Raw genomic sequence first — 17,783 nt, 5'->3', positions numbered from 1 at the left:
TCATTTTCCAGTAAGGTATACAATTATTTACTGTACCTAAAATTAAATCAATCCCTATGAGAAAGCCAAAATAAAGCTCTACTCTTCTTGGGTTCACAGAACTTGCTAAGTAAAAAAGCACTGTCTGTTCAAGTGTACTCTTCACAGGCAATATTTTATCTAACACTTCTTCACATTCCCTTTATCTACCCACTGGAGGTACTAAATATCTATTGATTGGCATGCAGCATAAAAAATAAAAATGATGCGGCAAATCTAAAGAGAACAATACAGAAAACAGCTATCATATAAATAGTTTAAGGAAAATATAAATTGGAGCGGGGAGCCGGCCGAGCGCCGAGGAGCATTTCAGATCTGCTTGGTAGACCTGCTGCACCCACCATGCTGGCCGCAAGACTTGTGTGTCTCCGGACACTACCTTCCAGGGTTTTCCAACCAGCTTTCACCAAGACCTCCCCTGTTGTGAAGAAGTCCATCACGAAAAATCAGTGGCTCTTCACACCCAGCCGGGACTATGCCACCAAGACAAGAGTTGGGATCCGGCGTGGGAAAATTGGCCAAGAACTTAAGGAGAGAGCAATGGAACCATCAATGGAAAAAATATTTAAAATTGACCAGATGGGAAGATGGTTTATTGCTGGAGGAGCAGCTGTTGGTCTTGGAGCACTGTGCTACTATGGCTTGGGAATGTCCAACGAGATTGGAGCTATTGAAAAGGCTGTAATTTGGCCTCAGTATGTGAAGGATAGAATTCATTCTACCTACATGTACTTAGCAGGAAGTATTGGTTTAACAGCTTTGTCCGCCCTGGCAGTGAGCAGAACTCCTGTTCTCCTGAACTTTATGATGAGAGGCTCTTGGGTGACAATTGGTGCAACCTTTGCAGCCATGATTGGAGCTGGAATACTGGTACAATCAATATCATATGACCAGAGCCCAGGCCCAAAGCATCTTGCTTGGTTACTACATTCTGGTGTGATGGGTGCAGTGGTGGCTCCACTGACAATATTAGGGGGGCCTCTTCTCATCAGAGCTGCGTGGTACACCGCAGGCATTGTGGGAGGCCTCTCCACTGTGGCCATGTGCGCACCCAGTGAGAAATTTCTGAACATGGGAGCACCCCTGGGAGTGGGTCTGGGCCTCGTCTTTGTATCCTCACTAGGGTCGATGTTTCTCCCACCTACCACTGTGGCTGGTGCCACTTTGTACTCAGTGGCAGTTTATGGTGGATTAGTTCTCTTCAGCATGTTTCTTCTCTATGATACGCAGAAAGTAATCAAGCGTGCAGAAGTAATACCAGCGTATGGAGTTCAAAAATACGATCCCATCAATTCGATGCTGAGAATCTACATGGATACATTAAATATATTTATGCGAGTTGCCAGTATTCTAGCGACTGGAAGCAACAGAAAGAAATGAAGTGCCTCAGCTTCTGACTTCATTAATACATCAGATATCTTGCTTGTTTAATAGGGACAGGTGTTCATTAAATAGTTGTCCAAGCAGCTTTCATTGAAGTTTAGAAGATAAGACTCGTCAACATGTTTCAGATGTTCTGGAGATGTGATGCTTCAGGTCTGCTTTTTCTTCTGAAGAATAAATTTAGTTCTCTTCCAAATAAGCACACACATTTCTAGTTCTCATGTTTGAGTAATTCTAAAATATTTCAATGAATGTGAAAACTAAGGTTTTTGTTGTGAGAAATTTATTCTATTTTAAAATTTATTTGATTAAGTGAAAATTAGCAAACTTTGTTTTGCTGCATATCTTTTGAAATGCAGAAATATTAACAAGTAATGTCACAAGTGATGTAGAGGTTTGGTAAAGGGACCAGAGAGAAGCAAAGGGTCACCTGCAGTCTTTCGTTGAATACTTAGCACTTGTGTAATTGGTGGTGAGCCAGTGTGAGAGTTCTGGCTATTTGGAAACAAACAAATCATTGATGTTTTTATGTTCGTCTTTTGAACTTATCAAAAGCATTGAGCATTAAACAGATATAAGTGAAAAAAAAAAAAAAAAGGAAAATATAAATTGGGACCAAACTATAAAATTTCTTATGGGCTTGTTAAACTTTCTGGAAATTTAAAGATTTAATTTACACACTACTCAAAGTATAAAATTAACACTGTTCATTACAGTAATTACTTGCATATGACTATTTCCACTCAAAAGCAATCTACCATAACCTTAAATTTATGAGAACAATCCAACAAAACAATGAAAAAAACATGCAAAAAATGTGGTCTGACAAACATCAATTGTTATAAAGCTCCCTTAATAAAAGGACATACAAAGCAACCTTACTCCCTTTTTTTTCCAGCCTTACTTTCTTACACTGAAGATCTTTCATTATTGCTCCAAAAGACAATTCCATTATTGTATCAATTTATTTCACTTCAAGTTTCTCAATGAATATAACTATATTTATATATTTATATAAATATAACTATATTTATAAAAATATATAATAGGGTTTGTTTCCTTTTTTTTAAAGATTTTATTATTTATTCATAGAGATGCAGAGAGAGAGAGAGGCAGAGACACAGGCAGAGGGAGAAGCAGGCTCCATGCAGAGAGCCCGACGTGGGACTCGATCCAGGGTCTCCAGGATCACGCCCTGGGCTGCAGGTGGCACTAAACCGCTATGCCACCAGGGCTGCCCTAGGGTTTGTTTCCTAAACTAAAACTCAGGGGATCCCTGGGTGGCTCAGTGGTTTAGCGCCTGCCTTTGGCCCAGGCCGCGATCCTGGAGCCCCGGGATCAAGTCCCACGTCGGGCTCCCGGCATGGAGCCTGCTTCTCCCTCTGCCTGTGTCTCTGCCTCTCTCTCTCTCTATCATAAATAAATAAAATCTTTTAAAAAATAAAAAATAAAAAAATAAACTAAAACTCATTTTCTAATAAAAACTCCATTTCAAAGTTATAGACCACTTTATTCAATATATACTCTACTGCCCTGCATGAGATAAAAGGGTGACAAGGAACCACTCTAGATAATAATCTGCAATTTCTACTTTCCCATATACTTTTATTCCCTTCACAGATATATCTAAAAAATTCAATATACTTACTTCAAGTGTTGTGTTCCCTTGCTTAAATCTATGAGCAGTTCCCAGTATCGTGGGCCTTTAACTTTAATCTGCCAAGATAAATGTGAACACAGTCAATCCAACGCTAAAAAAAGTGCTAGTTTGACAAAACAAAACCCAAGTTTCTCAGAGGAAATAAAAATAACTGGGCTGGAAAGAAACACTGAAAAGTTAACAAGCTCCACTTCCAGACAAAAATGTATGTGAATCAAGCTCTGTGGCCATCTAACCCATCAGTAAAGATCACCAAGTAAAGACCTTCTCTGTTTCTCATGACAATTTCTCCAAGGGTTGTTTTCCTATTTCCTATAGAACACAGAGAATGAATAGACTTTTACTTAGTTACTTTTGATGCTATACTGTTCTGGCTGAATTTACCTCTTCCACTGATCTCCCTAAATTGCATTCCACTCACCTGCTTTAAAAGGTGGAGTTCTGGAAGAAGGGTAGGAGCCATCAATTCTTCTTTGGTTTGTTCATACCACTGAGTACCCTTTACAAATGTACAAGAACAGCCACAATTCATTAGGGGAAGCTACAAAGAAGAAACATCTCTACTCTGTACTTCTTCCCCACAGTTTCTACACAGATTGTCAAAAGGCATAAAATGTTCTCTGGTATCAAGTCTTAGAGGGCCAAGTCTACAATCTTTTGAAGGGCCTGCATCACCTTATACCCACTTCAACCCTTTTAGCTCACATGCTAGCAGTACAAAACATCTGCACTTCTGAGGCCTCTGGGTTTTTGCACATATCGTCTTCTGGGAATGTGCCTTCACTCAGCTTGAAATCTCAGCCCAAACACTGTGTCTACCGTCACAACTTCCCCAACCTTCAACAGCTGGATGGGGCCTATCTCCTCTGCTCCCCCTGCATTCTATACATACCCCCACACTCTATTCTTACTGCATCCATGCCTGGCTACCCAATGGACAAGAGGTCCTTAAGGAATACAACGATGTAATTTTGTACCCCAGAGCCTCTGCATAGTTTTGATACACAGAAAGTACTTAATATTCTGAATAAATGAAGGATATATGACTTATAATCTGTACATCAAAATCAAAGATCTCTCATCAAATATATGTCTTAAAGCATTCTACAAACAAATCTAAGAGTAGTTCTAACTCATTCTTAAGAACACTTTAATGAACAAGGACATTTTCAAACAATAGGCTCTAGGAACAAAAGAGCAACTGCTGATCTCTAAAATATTACCTCCATAGACTATAAATGAGCCCAAATGGCTGGCAGGATGTACAAAAACTTTAGAAGCTTCAATTTTGATGAGATTAATTAACTCTGTTATCTTAAAGGACAGCATTTTTTAAAATATTTTGACCTGCAAAGACGTATGAGTGGTAATAAAATTACAAATAAATGAAAGGAGCAAAGAATTACCTTATAGGTAACCTCTAAGAGGGCATAGCAGGGCATGTTTGTATCCACATCCACAGGCACTAGAAGCCTTGGTTCTGCAGCCAGTACATACAGGTGCCGCAGAGCCTGTAGATGATACCTATTGGCAGAAAACACAGAGAGGAGGTAACAAATAGGTGACGACAGCGTGAGCTCTACAATCTGCTGCTGCTGACACACTGACCCATGACAGAAGCTCAGGTTGCTATCTTCCCATGACAGCAATCCTAAAGGAAGATGAGATTCAATTAAAAACAAATGGAATGGGATCCCTGGGTGGCGCAGCGGTTTAGCGCCTGCCTTTGGCCCACGGCGCGATCCTGGAGACCCGGGATCGAATCCCACATCGGGCTCCCGGTGCATGGAGCCTGCTTCTCCCTCTATGTCTCTGCCTCTCTCTCTCTCTCTGTATGACTATCATAAATAAATAAAAAAATTAAAAAATAAATAAATCCTATAAAGCTAAACTTTAAAAAAAAAAAAAAAAAAACAAATGGAATGATTCTTTTAAAAATCGTAAGATATATGCCTTGATCCTAAAATTCCTTACTTGAAATTTCACATTTAAGAGGTTTTACAGATGAAGTAAAAATTATCCTAACATGAAAATATTTACTGAAAAATTCATCCCTTATAAAATCAGTTCTCAGATAATCCTTTAATACCGCACACAGGCATCTATTTACCTTCCAAGGAACTTACTTCTAGCTATTTGTTTATTTGGCTCAAGGGCTGGTAGGGAGAGAGAGAAGGAAAGCTATTCTACAGATACATACTTGTACACAAACATACACACTTGGAATCCAGTACACAAAAAACTAATGGGTAAGATTATATTTTTCTGTGTGTGTGCTTTTCTGGGTTTTCAAAAAATTTATATTTTAGCATTTAGACACAAAAAAGCTTTTACATTATAGGATGCTATAAAAGGATAAAATGAGAGTTCAAAGTTTTCTTTTTAAATTTTAGTAACAGCAGTAGCCTTCCTCTTCCCATCCAAACCTTCCCTTTCCTATAAATTGATTAGAATTAAAGCAGAGGGGAGCTCTTGCTGCTGAACTCCAGGTGCAAGTAAGTGGAGCCTACTGAGTACAGGACTCCTAAAATGACAAATGTGTCTAGAATGCTGTTGTCCAAGGCCATCTTTGTTGACTATAAGCAGGGTCTCTGAAACCATAGGGAGCACACAGCTCTTCTTAAAATTCAAAGTGTTTATGCTTGAAATGAAACTGAATTCTCCCTAGGCAAGGGATATGCTTATATATACAAAGCAAAGAACAACACAGTGACTCCTGGTGGCAAAGTGAACAAAACCAGGGTAATCTGGGGGAAAAGTAACTCGTGGAAGAAACAATGGCATGATTCGTGCCAAATTCTGAAGCAGCCTTCCTGCTAAAGTCATTGCGCACAGAATCTGTATGATACTGTACCCCTCAAGAATTTAACCTTACTGAAAAATAAATAAAGGTGTAGATGTTGTTTAAAAAAAGAATTAAAAGCAATCAAAGCCAGGAAAAAAAAAAAAACGGTATTTATCAGTTACATAAAGGTTCTTGGTGCTTAAAACCAAATTGCTTTGTTTAAAATAGCTAAACCAAATGATTCTCCCAGCAATATAAGAGTGTGGCTCTCTGTTGTACCCTAACCACCAATAACAACTCAAAAAGTCTGTCCTAAACTGACAAGCAAGAGACCACTTGTCAGAGCTGCATTAATTTAACAGGAATACGCTTGTCTGCCTATCATCAGAGTTCGGATGTCAGTCAGTCCACTTTTATAAAACAACAACTTCCGTTTATTATTACTATTTTAAGCTACATTGCACTAGAGCGTGACAGCTTAATTACTACAGTCAGTGGCTCCATCTCCTGATGCTTCTCTTGGATAATGAACTGAACACACTGGTCATCTCAGATGTCATGGGAATAATAAGGTGCTATTTTCTCCCCTCCTCCACATGCAGCAGAAATCAACTATGCCTAAAACTGCCAGGGAGACTGCAGTGCTGATGGCTCTTCATGCTCTCAAAGCAGAGCTTCTGTATTCTCACACCTTTCCTACATTATCTGACGGTGAATGGCTCACTGCCACTTCTAAGTTGTCTTTGATTCTTTGCTGCATTTTGTTTTTTGTGTCCCTTCTATTTCATTTATATAAAACTTCTCAACATTCTCAACATAAAAGAGGGAAAAAAGGAATTCATATAGACACTGCCACTAAATCAGACCAATTTCTCTCTTGGAATTAAACAATTATACTATAAAACATAATGTCTTGCTTCTGTTGGCTACTATCTTTTGTTTGATGAACTTTTCCCTAAAGATAACCTTGTTTGGCCCACTTCTGGGTTAACAGCAGTTTTACTGATTGAAAAATGGTGGAAGACTGATGAATCCATCCATCAGATGTCCAAAGTTCTCTTTTGGTCTAATACTTAGAGAAACATTTTCAAAGGCTTAGTCAGAAAGAGAACTAAGTCCAAGAAGAAAATAAACTAATTTGGGAATGAGTCCATGGAACCAAAGAACAATCAAATTACCCCTTTTTGGAGAGCTTACAAAAGATCACATTGAGGAGAGAATCACTAGACTCACCGGTTGTCAGTGCTGTGAGCTGGGAAGTGCGGGTAAAGGGCACAGAGAAGGGCAGCAATGGAAGAATTTGATGTACTCAGAGAGTACCTGTGAACCAAATGCAGAGAGAAAGACATTATTTTTTTTTTTTTAAAGATTTTATTTATTCATGAGAGACACAGAGAGAAAGACAGGCACAGACACAGGCAGAGGGAGAAGCAGGCTCCATGCAGGAAGCCCGACGTGGGACTCGATCCCGGGTCTCCAGGATCACACCCTGGGCCGAAGGCGGCGCTAAACCACTGAGCCACCCGGGCTGCCTGAGAAAGACATTATTAATTATACTGTGCAAACCTCCAAGGCCTTCCCGAGAATCAGGAAATTGGGGTACTGTGGCAAGGCTCACTTATAAAACGCCTTGATAGATACAAGTGTGTCAATGCTGTCAACATTTCACTTTCCAGTGAGTCTTTAAGCCATTTCAAGATCATCTACTATTAAAAGTGAAAGGAACATCTCACAGATGTTAACTTTCAAAACTTGACTTAATAAACATGAGTTTTTAACCTAAAATATCACAGTAGTGAGGACCATGAATATAATCCTAGAGATGACAGATATTGAAAAAATCACGTATGAAGGACACCACTTCTTCTCCAGTTCTACACATACTTCCTTAGACAATAATAAACCTCACTTCTAAAAATACAGGGTTTGTGACTTAGTATCTCAATTTATTTTTCTGTTTCTGTAAAGCCTGAGCATCTCCTCAGAATGATGGACTAAATGAAAAAGGTAAAAGTTTTCATAAAAAGTTAATGTATAAACAACTATCCCTCCAAGTACAAACAGCTTTTTTTTCTAATCAATGTGATAAACTCATTTTTATAAACGCCACATACTCTTAATAAAATCTTTTGAGATTTTCCTTATATTTTAATGTTGCTCAAACTCTACATGGCAAACAGGAGATTACTCTAAAATTCTAGTTTTTCTTAGAAATATTTTGAAATAAAGATGAGACCGGATATCATATAAAACCATTGTTGTAGATAATCAATATAAATATTTATTTTATTATATACAGATATATGTCCTCAAGAACTTAGCATTTATCACATATACACCTATTTAATGAATTAGGAAGAAGAGATTTCAAAATCTAAGTAAGAAAATATACCTACTCTGACATAGGCATAAAATAGGCCATTTTTTCTTTACCATTTTGACAAAGCCAAAATCCAAAGATAAACATTAGATATTAATGTTAAAAATTTTGAGATTAAACATAGGACGTGGATATGCAATGAGAAATTTAAATGTTGTCACAAAGTATGCATAATCATTTAAAGATCAAGAATCATTAGAAAAGTGGCAGCAGAGTGGGAGAAAATCTACTTAATATAAAAGCAGAGCAAGTAGGGTCACAGTGTGAAACAAAATATTGAATAAGAGTATAACAAAATTAAAGTTAAAAAAAAGAATGAATAAAGTAAAAAAGAGATACAGGGGTTTATTTAGAAAGGAAAATAAATTCTCAAAAATTATAAAATAAGAATTTTAATATAAGATTTCTTTAATCATTCTTAATTCTAAACAATTAAAGAAAGAACAATTCTACAAAACCTGTTAAAAGGAAATGTACACCATTCTGATAATCTCCACCTTTTATCCTTCTAGAAAAGTGGACTCCAATGTTTAAGTCAGTCTTATAGAAGAGAGAAAAATAAACCGATATGACTTGTAGAAATTTTATCAGTTGATGAAGGTCACACATACTAAAGCTAAATAAATGAAAAGATACACCACATTCATAGATTGAAAAACTCAGTATTATATAACATTTCAGTTCCTCCCAAACCAATATATAGACTCAATGCAATTATGACTGATATTTTATGAGGTTATTTAGTATGGAAAATCATAAACTCCAATATTTATATAAAAATTCAAAGAACAAAAACAGAAAACCACATCTTTGAAGAAAAAAATCCCAATTTGGAAGATTTATTCTACCTGATATCAAGACTTATTATAAAACTATAATCATTGAGACTATGGTATTGGTGCAAGCATAGAAAAACAGACCAGCTGAATATAGTAACAGCCCAGAAATAAATATATGTTGTATACAGACACTTAATTTATAATAAAAATGGTATCGCAGAACAATGGAGAAAAGATGAACTTTTCAATAATAGTGAGGCATCAGTTATCAAAAAATCATACAGAAAAATCAGGTACAGGTATATTTTATATCCAAATATGAGTGAAAAATTAAAACTTGTTGAAAATAAAATATCTTCCTTTTGGGGGGGTAAGGAAATATTTCATCAGAAGGACAAAAAAGTACAAATCATAAAAGAAAAATGTTAATAACTGTTCATCAAAAGATACCATTGAGAGTTAAAAGGTGAGCCACTGAGCAAGAGAAAATAAGTACAACACATTAAGAGTGACAAATGGTTCAGGATCATAATGATAAACGAATATAGGATAGTCAGATTAACAGAAACAGTAGTATAACAGTGGCTGTTAAGGGCTGGCAGAAGGCGGCAACAAGGAGGTGTTTTTTATTTTTTTTAATAATAATTTTTTTTTTATTGGTGTTCAATTTGCCAACATACAGAATAACACCCAGTGCTCATCCCGTCAAGTGCCCCCCTCAGTGCCGATAAATGAATATAGGATAGTCAGATTAACAGAAACAGTAGTATAACAGAGCTGTTAAGGGCTGGCGGAAGGCAGCAACAAGGAGGTGCTTTTTAAAGGAAACAAAACTTCTATTCTGTGAGGGAGAATTCTGGAGATTGGTGAATACACTTACTACTACTGAATTGCACATTCAGAAATGGTTAATAAGATAAATTTTAGGTTATGTGCATATTATCACAAACCAAATTTTTAAACAAGTAAGCCAATATGAAAATGGGTAGCAGGAGACTTAGACATCACGAAAGGAGATTTCCAGTTAGCCATTAAATATATAAAAGATGCTAAATATCATTACTCAGAGAAATGGAAATTAAAACCACAACTACTACCAGATGGCTAAAATTAAAAAGACTAACAATAAAACCAGTGTTGAAAAGGATGGGGAGTAACTGGAACATCACACAACACTAATGGGTATATCAGGAGCACTGATGGCATTATCTATGAAGTTAGGCATATATATATGTTCATAAGATACACTCATAGATCTATATACAACAAAATCAAAGATATGCATAAGAAAATTCGTAACAATGGTCCTGGGTGGCTCAGTCAGCTCAGCATCTGCCTTCGATTCAGGTCATGATCTTAGGGTCCTTAAGATTGAGCCCAATCTCGAGCTCCCTGCTCAGTGGGGAGAGTCATGTTCTCCCTTGCCCTTTGCCCCTCCCCCTACTTGTGTGCACATGCCATCTCTCTCTCAAATAAATAAAATCTTTAAAGTTAAAAAAAAAAGAATATTCATAATAGCCCTAAACTAGAAACAACACATCCGTTAAGAGCAGAGTAGATGATAAATGTGGTATAATCACACAATGGAATTTAATAGCACAGAAACATGAATACATCACTGCTACATGCAACACAGATGAATCTCACAAATAATGTTGAGTTAAAGAAGTACAATTAACCCCTGCACAATGTGAGGGTTAGAGGTACCAATCACCCTGCATAGTCAAAAGTCCTTAAACTTCCCCAAAGCTTAACTATTAGCTGACTATTGACTGGAAGCCTTCCTGATAACATAAATAGTAGATACACATATATTTTGTATGTTATGTGTACTATTTGCTGTACTCTTATAATAAAGTGAGCTACAGAAAAGAAGTACTAGGAAAATCATAAGGAAGAAAAAATATATCTACAGCACTGTACTATTTAACCAAAACAATCGTGTGTAAGTGGACCTGCACAGTTCAAACCCATATTGGTCAAGGGTCAACTGTAAGTATGAAATAATACACAGTGTATGATTCCATTTGAATTTCAAAAACAGGCAAAGCCAGTCCAAGGTGTTAGGAGACTAAACAGTGATTATCTTTGGGTAGAAGTGAAGTAATAGCTAACAGGAGAGGCATAGCAGGGGTAGAGAGAGGTATTCTGAGTTCTATCTTGATCTACATAGTAGTCTACAGGGAAGTCATAAAAAGATGAAGTGGTCAGGAATGACAGATGTTGGAAAGAGACCAAAGAAGGGAAAACTGGGGCAGCTTGGGTGGCTCAGCAGTTTAGCGCCACCTTCAGCCCAGGGCCTGATCTTGAAGACCCACGTCGGGCTCCCTGATCTAGTCCCACGTCGGGCTCCCTGATCTAGTCCCACGTCGGGCTCCCTGCGTGGAGCCTGCTTCTCCCTCTGCCTGTGTCTCTGCCTCTCTCTGTCTCTCTCATGAATAAATAAATAAAATCTTAAAAAAAAAAAAGAAGGGAAAACTAAGAAACTCTCATAGGACTTGATGACTATTAGTGTTCATAACCTTTACGAGAGAGCAGTTCAGTAGAAGGGCAATCATTAAACAGTGGGGAACAAGGGGCAATGCCCTGAAGAACTAAGTACTGACTCTTCTACAAATACAGAGCGAGAATGGTTAAGTCTACTAAGTAAGGCATAAATTGATGTTTAAACTATTTTTTAAAAGCCCTTTTAAAGAGTAATAATGTTCCTTGATATGCCAACAGCTAGTCAGGATCAAAAAATTATAAGTATCTTCAAAACCAAAATAAATCACTCTTACAGATGTTGTTCGTGAGATCTCTTCATTGAAGAAAAAAATATATATTCATTTACCTTCCTCCTCCCAGAAAGAGAAGTCCAAGGGCCATGTGATGGGCTAAGTGGAAACCATAGTTCATTTCACCACCTGTTTTCATGTGTAAGAAGCGACAAAGCTGCAAAACTTTCAGGTTCCCCGAGCCAGCCATTACCATGGCAAGAGACAGCAGCACCACACTCAGGCAGGTTTCTAGGTTGTAAGGACCTGTCTGGAAATGCAAAAAGATGACATACTACCAACTACTGCATTACATTTATTATCAAAATTAAATTGGCCATCATTAGACTACAAATATTTATAATTTTTAAAAAGCTATAAAAAAATTCTGATTATGAAATTTAAGTTCAATGTAGAAAATTCAAAAAATAAAGCATAACAATGGAAATAACAATGCCTTGGGATACTAACACCCAAAGAGAACTGCCATAAGCATTTTGGCCTTTCCCCAAATATTTTCCTGTATCTATGAATCTCTTTTCAAGTGAAATTGGGATATTACTATACATGATATTTTTAACTTTTTAAAATCTATCATACGTAAACAATCTTCACTCAGGAAAAATTCCTACAGCACAAGATTTGATAGCTCTATTGTATAACAACACACAGATATACCATAATTAAATTTACCTAATTACTTTCAGACTTTTTGATTTTTCAGTTTTCTCATATTATACATAATGTTGCACAAATCTGTGTGGATTTCATTAGGAAATAAAATCTTATAATCTCCTGTCAGTAGAGTAGCAATGCCTCAAAAGGAATTGCAGTTCTACTAAGTGCTAATTTTTTTTTTTAAGCGCTAATGTTTTAAAGAGCAGTTACCAATATTCAGTCCTGCGACAGAATGGCATAGAGTATGACATTTCATGAAGGATATGGTTTTTGCTATCACAAGAATTAGAGATTTTCACGGGTCAGTATACTTTCACCTAATCAGTACCCCAGAACACAAATACAAAGATGAGCCAAAACTTCAAATCTCCCATTCTAAACTCAAACTGCAGAGATATTTAACAACACATAAGTAACTGAATTATCAGTGAATTTTCTTCAAGTTCAATTTTATTCCCAAGAAGAATGATCATAAAAAGACTTACTACAGAAGCATTAGGTGCAGACAAATAAGTCATAAAATCTTTTGCAAACTTATGCTGGAAAACAAAAGAAAAACAAATTGAAGTTAAAAGATGTATATCAAATGCTTTGTTAAAAAAGAGAATAAACTAATAATACTTCTTACCAAACAGTTAAAGGCTGATAAGTTTTCTGAGCCAGCAAATCGAAAACCCAGAGACAAACAGGCTCCTGCAATTATGTAAACATGGGCTTGCCTGAAAACAGATTATAAAAAATTTAATACTACCATTATTTGGCTTTAAAAATTCATTATTACTTTTCTTAGGGTAAAAATAATAAACATTCCCGTTCTCTAAACTAGTTTATATTCTTTTGGGAATGCTCAATTGTGCCTCTACTCAATCAGCAGATTTCTTCAGCAGGATCACGCAGCCCTCGTTGATAAAAGTATGCCTCTTGACTGCATGTTTCACACACAGCAAAGAAGATAATTTTTAAAAATAACTGCCATCTTTTTTAATGAAAAGGATAAAAGAGGAATATGTATAAGCTAAATCTCTGATACTGTTTTTTGAGGGCAAGAGCTCTACACTTCAGTGACCTAAACAAAAATAAAAATCAACTCTGTAAGCATCTGATAAGTAATGATTAGAAACATGGGGGATTCAGAATTATTTAAATCAAGGACAGTACTTTTACCACAGTATACTTCTATTTATTTATGAGATGCTACGCTAGTTCACTTGAAATATATATATTTCATGACTTACGACAAAGTTTCCAAATTCAAATCCTCTGAGCAAGGCAATTCAATTTCACTGAGAGAGATACTATTTTCTCTTATAATCTGTCAAGACAGAAAGTAAGAATATCTGGACATTAATATTCAAGTTACAAATATTAAATGATTTGAAAAATAACATTCTGCTTTTGGGGCACTTGGGTGGCTCAGCTGGTTAAGCATCCAACTCTGGATTTTGGCTTAGGTCATGATCTCAGTGTAATGAGATCAAGCCCCATATAGGGCTCCAGACTAGGTGTGGAGCCTACTTAAGATTCTCTCTCTGCTCCTCCTCACAAGCTCCCTCATTAAAAAAAGAAAGAAAGAAAAGAAAAAGAACATACAGCTTTCCACGGCCGTAATTACATAAACCATTTCATTCAAATACATATATTTTAATCACATTGAATGCAACCCAATTTCAAATCTAAGATGGGCTCAACAATAGCTGAATAGAACTGAATATGTATGAACTGGAGGACTGAAGTATATTCTGAGTCAATAACAGGGTGATAATATTTCACACTAGTGAACTGAAATACAAAGATGATTGTAGAATAGAGCTGGGGCAAGGATACGGGAAAGCAGTGGGGAAGGGGGAAAAAAGCAACTGGAAAGAACTCTCATCAGAGACATATACTTTTTATTCATGAGGGATTTCTAGCCTTATGCCTACCAGAGTAAGACTAGTCACTAAATTACCCAAGCTAAACTAAATTGTCAATACGTTAATCTGTAACTACTGTTTAGAAACACATCCCTTTCCTTATAGTGTAAATAAGTAAGCAAAGCTTTATCAAATTTAAATAAGATTTAAATTATCCAATTAAATCATTTAATTAACTTTAAATTTTAAAAATCATTCTTTAATTTTTTAGAAGACTCTTTAGGAGAGTAACATTTCAGGATGCTTTCAATAATAAACCAATAAATATTCTAAACTCCCTTATGATATAATCTTATGTACTGAACATCACCAAACCAAAAACTTGAAATACCTTTCTCTTTGATAATCTCAATGAGGTAAACAATTATGCTGGCTGTGTAATACAGGCTGAGAACTATGTCCATCTTTCTTCCTTCCTTCCTCTCCAGACTTTATTTTTAATTTTGAATGTTATTTACTCAGAAATTGAATGACATTCTGAAAAACTGATATAACTCCAAAGTGAATAATTTATATACACATAGATAACCTAATCATAAGTTATATAGTATTATAACATCATATAGGAATGGAGTATTTCTATTTTGACAACAGGCAATTATAAGCTTCTCTGGCTTCAAAAGAGCATGTGCCCTAGAGGTTAAGGCCTAGGTTCAGCAAGGCCCACACTAGCTCTGTGACCATGGGCAATTTTCTTTTTGGTTTTTTAAAAGATTTTATTTGAGAAAGTGCATGTGCACAGGAGCAAAGGCAGAGGGAGCTGCAGGGCGGGGGGGGGGGGGGGGGGGGGGCGCCACCCCCTGCTATGCAGGGAGCCTGTTGCAGGGCTCAATCTAGGGTCCTAGGATCATGACCTGACTGAAAGGCAGATGCTTAACCAACTGAGCCACTCAAGCACCCCCTCAGGCAATTTTCTTGACTGCTGTGTCTCATCTGTGAAATGAGCACAAAGAAGTCCCCATCCTTAAGGGTTCCTGTGAGAATTAGAAGACAATCTACTCAAAGCTCTTAAAATTAATGTCTGCTACATACTAAATCTTAAATGTTGGTTGGTATCATCACCATATCATTAACCTGTGTATTGTAACACTATACTTGATCATAAGCCATTAAAACCATCACTAAGAACTTCAGTTGTAAAATAACTGGAGGAGGAGAGGGAGAAACCTTCCTCAATATGGTCCTTGTCATCTTTCCTATGGTCTCCTAAAGTTTAAAAAAAAAAAAAAATCAAAATTATAAGGAGTAATCAAAGGGAGAAATACAACCCTTTAAGGGCAAGGTAAACCACACAGGAAGTGAACATGAAAAGACCACCAAACTCCTCTGCCTTGAACAGGGTATAATGGAAAATTCTTAAGATATGAAGTCCTAATAGCTAGTTTCACTTTTTCTTCACCTCTTAATAGTTGGGTGACTCTGGACAGTCTGTCTTCTTTCAATTAAGAGTACATTGTAATGATCTAACAGTAGCTCTAGCTGACTTTGAGGAGTTCATAATCTAATGGGTGTACAGATATACTGATAATAAACAAAAATAGCACACTGTGCCCATCCATAATCTGAGGGCAACACTTGAACAACTCACAGTATAGCACTGCCTAAGAGCATAACATAAGATTGTATATTAAAGCTTATAATGAAAAAAAAAGTGCTTTGAAGACATTATTTGTTATTTTAGATGCGCCTTAAGTCCAAACAAACAAAAAAGCCATTTTAAAAGTAACCTTTTTAATACCTCTTTGGACACTAGGTTGTTCCCTACAAGGTGCCCTGCGCTACAGAATTAATGAAATGAGTGGGTAAAACTATGGAAAAAGTGGAGAGTGATAGGAAATATCAATGAATAGAAGAATGAATTTGTTACATGCATTTGGGGATCCTTGAAGTAAACAAGGCCAATTTTAAAATATTAGGTCTGAAGCAAAAGAAATATCAGAAAGATAACTTTCTAAAAAAGAAATTATATTAAAAGCCCAAGGATCACATTTCCACAAAATTAAAAAGAGAACTCTGACACAGATTTTCACACTTTCTGTTCTGGAATACAATTATTTGTGTCCATGTTTAACTTTGTAAACTAAACTTAGTAAATTTACTAGAGTTTCTTGAGGACAGCCTACATGTCAGATGCATGTTAAATGTAGCCTAGAGTTTAGCATTTACAGAGGTCATTTACAGAAGATCAACAAATACGTACTGAAAAAAGGAATGGAAGGAAAAAGCATAATTTTATCCTACAATATATATTTTAAGGGGCATTTTCTGAAAGAACTGACATTTCTGACATCCAGATGTGCTGGGAGTTAAAATTTTGGTGACAAATGGCTGAGTCCATTAAAACAACTCTTCCTGTTTCAAATTAGTGGTTAACAAACTGGAAGAATCAAAAATAAATTTAGGAGTTCTACTTCAGAATCAAAAATTTGATTCAGAAGAATCAAACAAATAAAAATAAATCTAGGAGTAAAAATAAACTATCAGACTGACTCTCTTACAAAGAAATATGAATTCTGGGGGAAATAAAAAAACAAACTATCATGGCAGGGGTCAGCAAACTTGTCTTTAAAGGGCCAAAGAGTAAACATTCCTGAGTTATAGACTATATCGTTTCTTTTTCTTTTTTTTTTTTTTGACCATATCATTTCTAAAGTAACTCCTGATTTCTGCTATTGTAACACAACAGCAGCTATACATAATAAGTAAATGAATGACATGGCTTGTTACGATAAAACTTTATTTATAAAAACAGATGGGCTATAGTTCCCCAATCCCTGACCTAATGGCACTAGATATTAAACAAAAGCAAGCAGTTTCTAGAGGAGAGGTAACATTTGGAAGACCAGAAAACCAGAGAGTAATAAGTTTCCTTTTTCATGGCTTCTGGCCTGAGGGCAGGCCTACTCTGCTATAAAGGGCAGCTAAAATTCCAATTAAAAATCCATGGTCCTTCTGGCATGAATCAAACAGAATACAGGGCTTAGGAAACCACGGCCACTAGAAGGTGAGAATGGAATACTATAAAGGAGAGAGCTACAGAGGGCAAATCACAAATTCTGTGCATTAATTGTGTGAAAATGTCTGCCTAACATGTGAATCACATGTGAGCAGGGCAGACTCCAGGTGCCCACAGAATAAAAGAACTAAACTGAGATTAGAGTTAGCACCCAAGAGACAGGGTTTGACATTTGATTCCAAATAAATTATTTGTCTGCTTTAAACAAAATGTATTTGTGTATACATAACACACACATACACACCCGTATCAATACTTCTTTGAGGAATACAACAGAATCCAGAATCTTCAAAAGACAACATTCACAATAAGATACAATTCAAAATTATTAACATAAGAACAAATAAGAAAATGAAACCTATTCTTAGAAGACAACATAAAACAGTCCTGAAAT

General features: G+C 36.3%; 1 protein-coding gene and 2 pseudogenes across 4 annotated transcripts in view; 2 read left to right on the top strand and 1 right to left on the bottom strand.

Annotated features, from left to right (window-relative positions):
- ANAPC1 (anaphase promoting complex subunit 1) overlaps nucleotides 1-17,783 on the bottom strand; it is a 113,131-nt gene that overhangs the window by 26,026 nt on the left and 69,322 nt on the right. For all 4 annotated transcript variants that reach the window (XM_072770240.1, XM_072770242.1, XM_072770241.1 and 1 more), the window contains 8 exons: nucleotides 13,696-13,772; nucleotides 13,089-13,179; nucleotides 12,946-12,999; nucleotides 11,860-12,053; nucleotides 7,101-7,187; nucleotides 4,489-4,606; nucleotides 3,504-3,581; nucleotides 3,071-3,138 (listed from right to left, as the gene is read on the bottom strand). In XM_072770240.1, the coding sequence (XP_072626341.1) occupies nucleotides 3,071-3,138; nucleotides 3,504-3,581; nucleotides 4,489-4,606; nucleotides 7,101-7,187; nucleotides 11,860-12,053; nucleotides 12,946-12,999; nucleotides 13,089-13,179; nucleotides 13,696-13,772 (767 nt within the window). The remainder of the gene's footprint in view (nucleotides 1-3,070; nucleotides 3,139-3,503; nucleotides 3,582-4,488; nucleotides 4,607-7,100; nucleotides 7,188-11,859; nucleotides 12,054-12,945; nucleotides 13,000-13,088; nucleotides 13,180-13,695; nucleotides 13,773-17,783) is intronic.
- LOC140601400 (growth hormone-inducible transmembrane protein pseudogene) lies at nucleotides 319-1,621 on the top strand (annotated as a pseudogene).
- On the top strand, nucleotides 5,029-5,951 carry LOC140601402 (large ribosomal subunit protein eL33 pseudogene; annotated as a pseudogene).

The sequence above is a fragment of the Canis lupus genome, chromosome 12 (genome assembly GCF_048164855.1).
Source record: "Canis lupus baileyi chromosome 12, mCanLup2.hap1, whole genome shotgun sequence".
NCBI classification, from domain to species: domain Eukaryota; kingdom Metazoa; phylum Chordata; class Mammalia; order Carnivora; family Canidae; genus Canis; species Canis lupus.
Note: the sequence above shows the minus strand (reverse complement) of the source record. Positions and strands in the feature narration are given on the sequence as shown.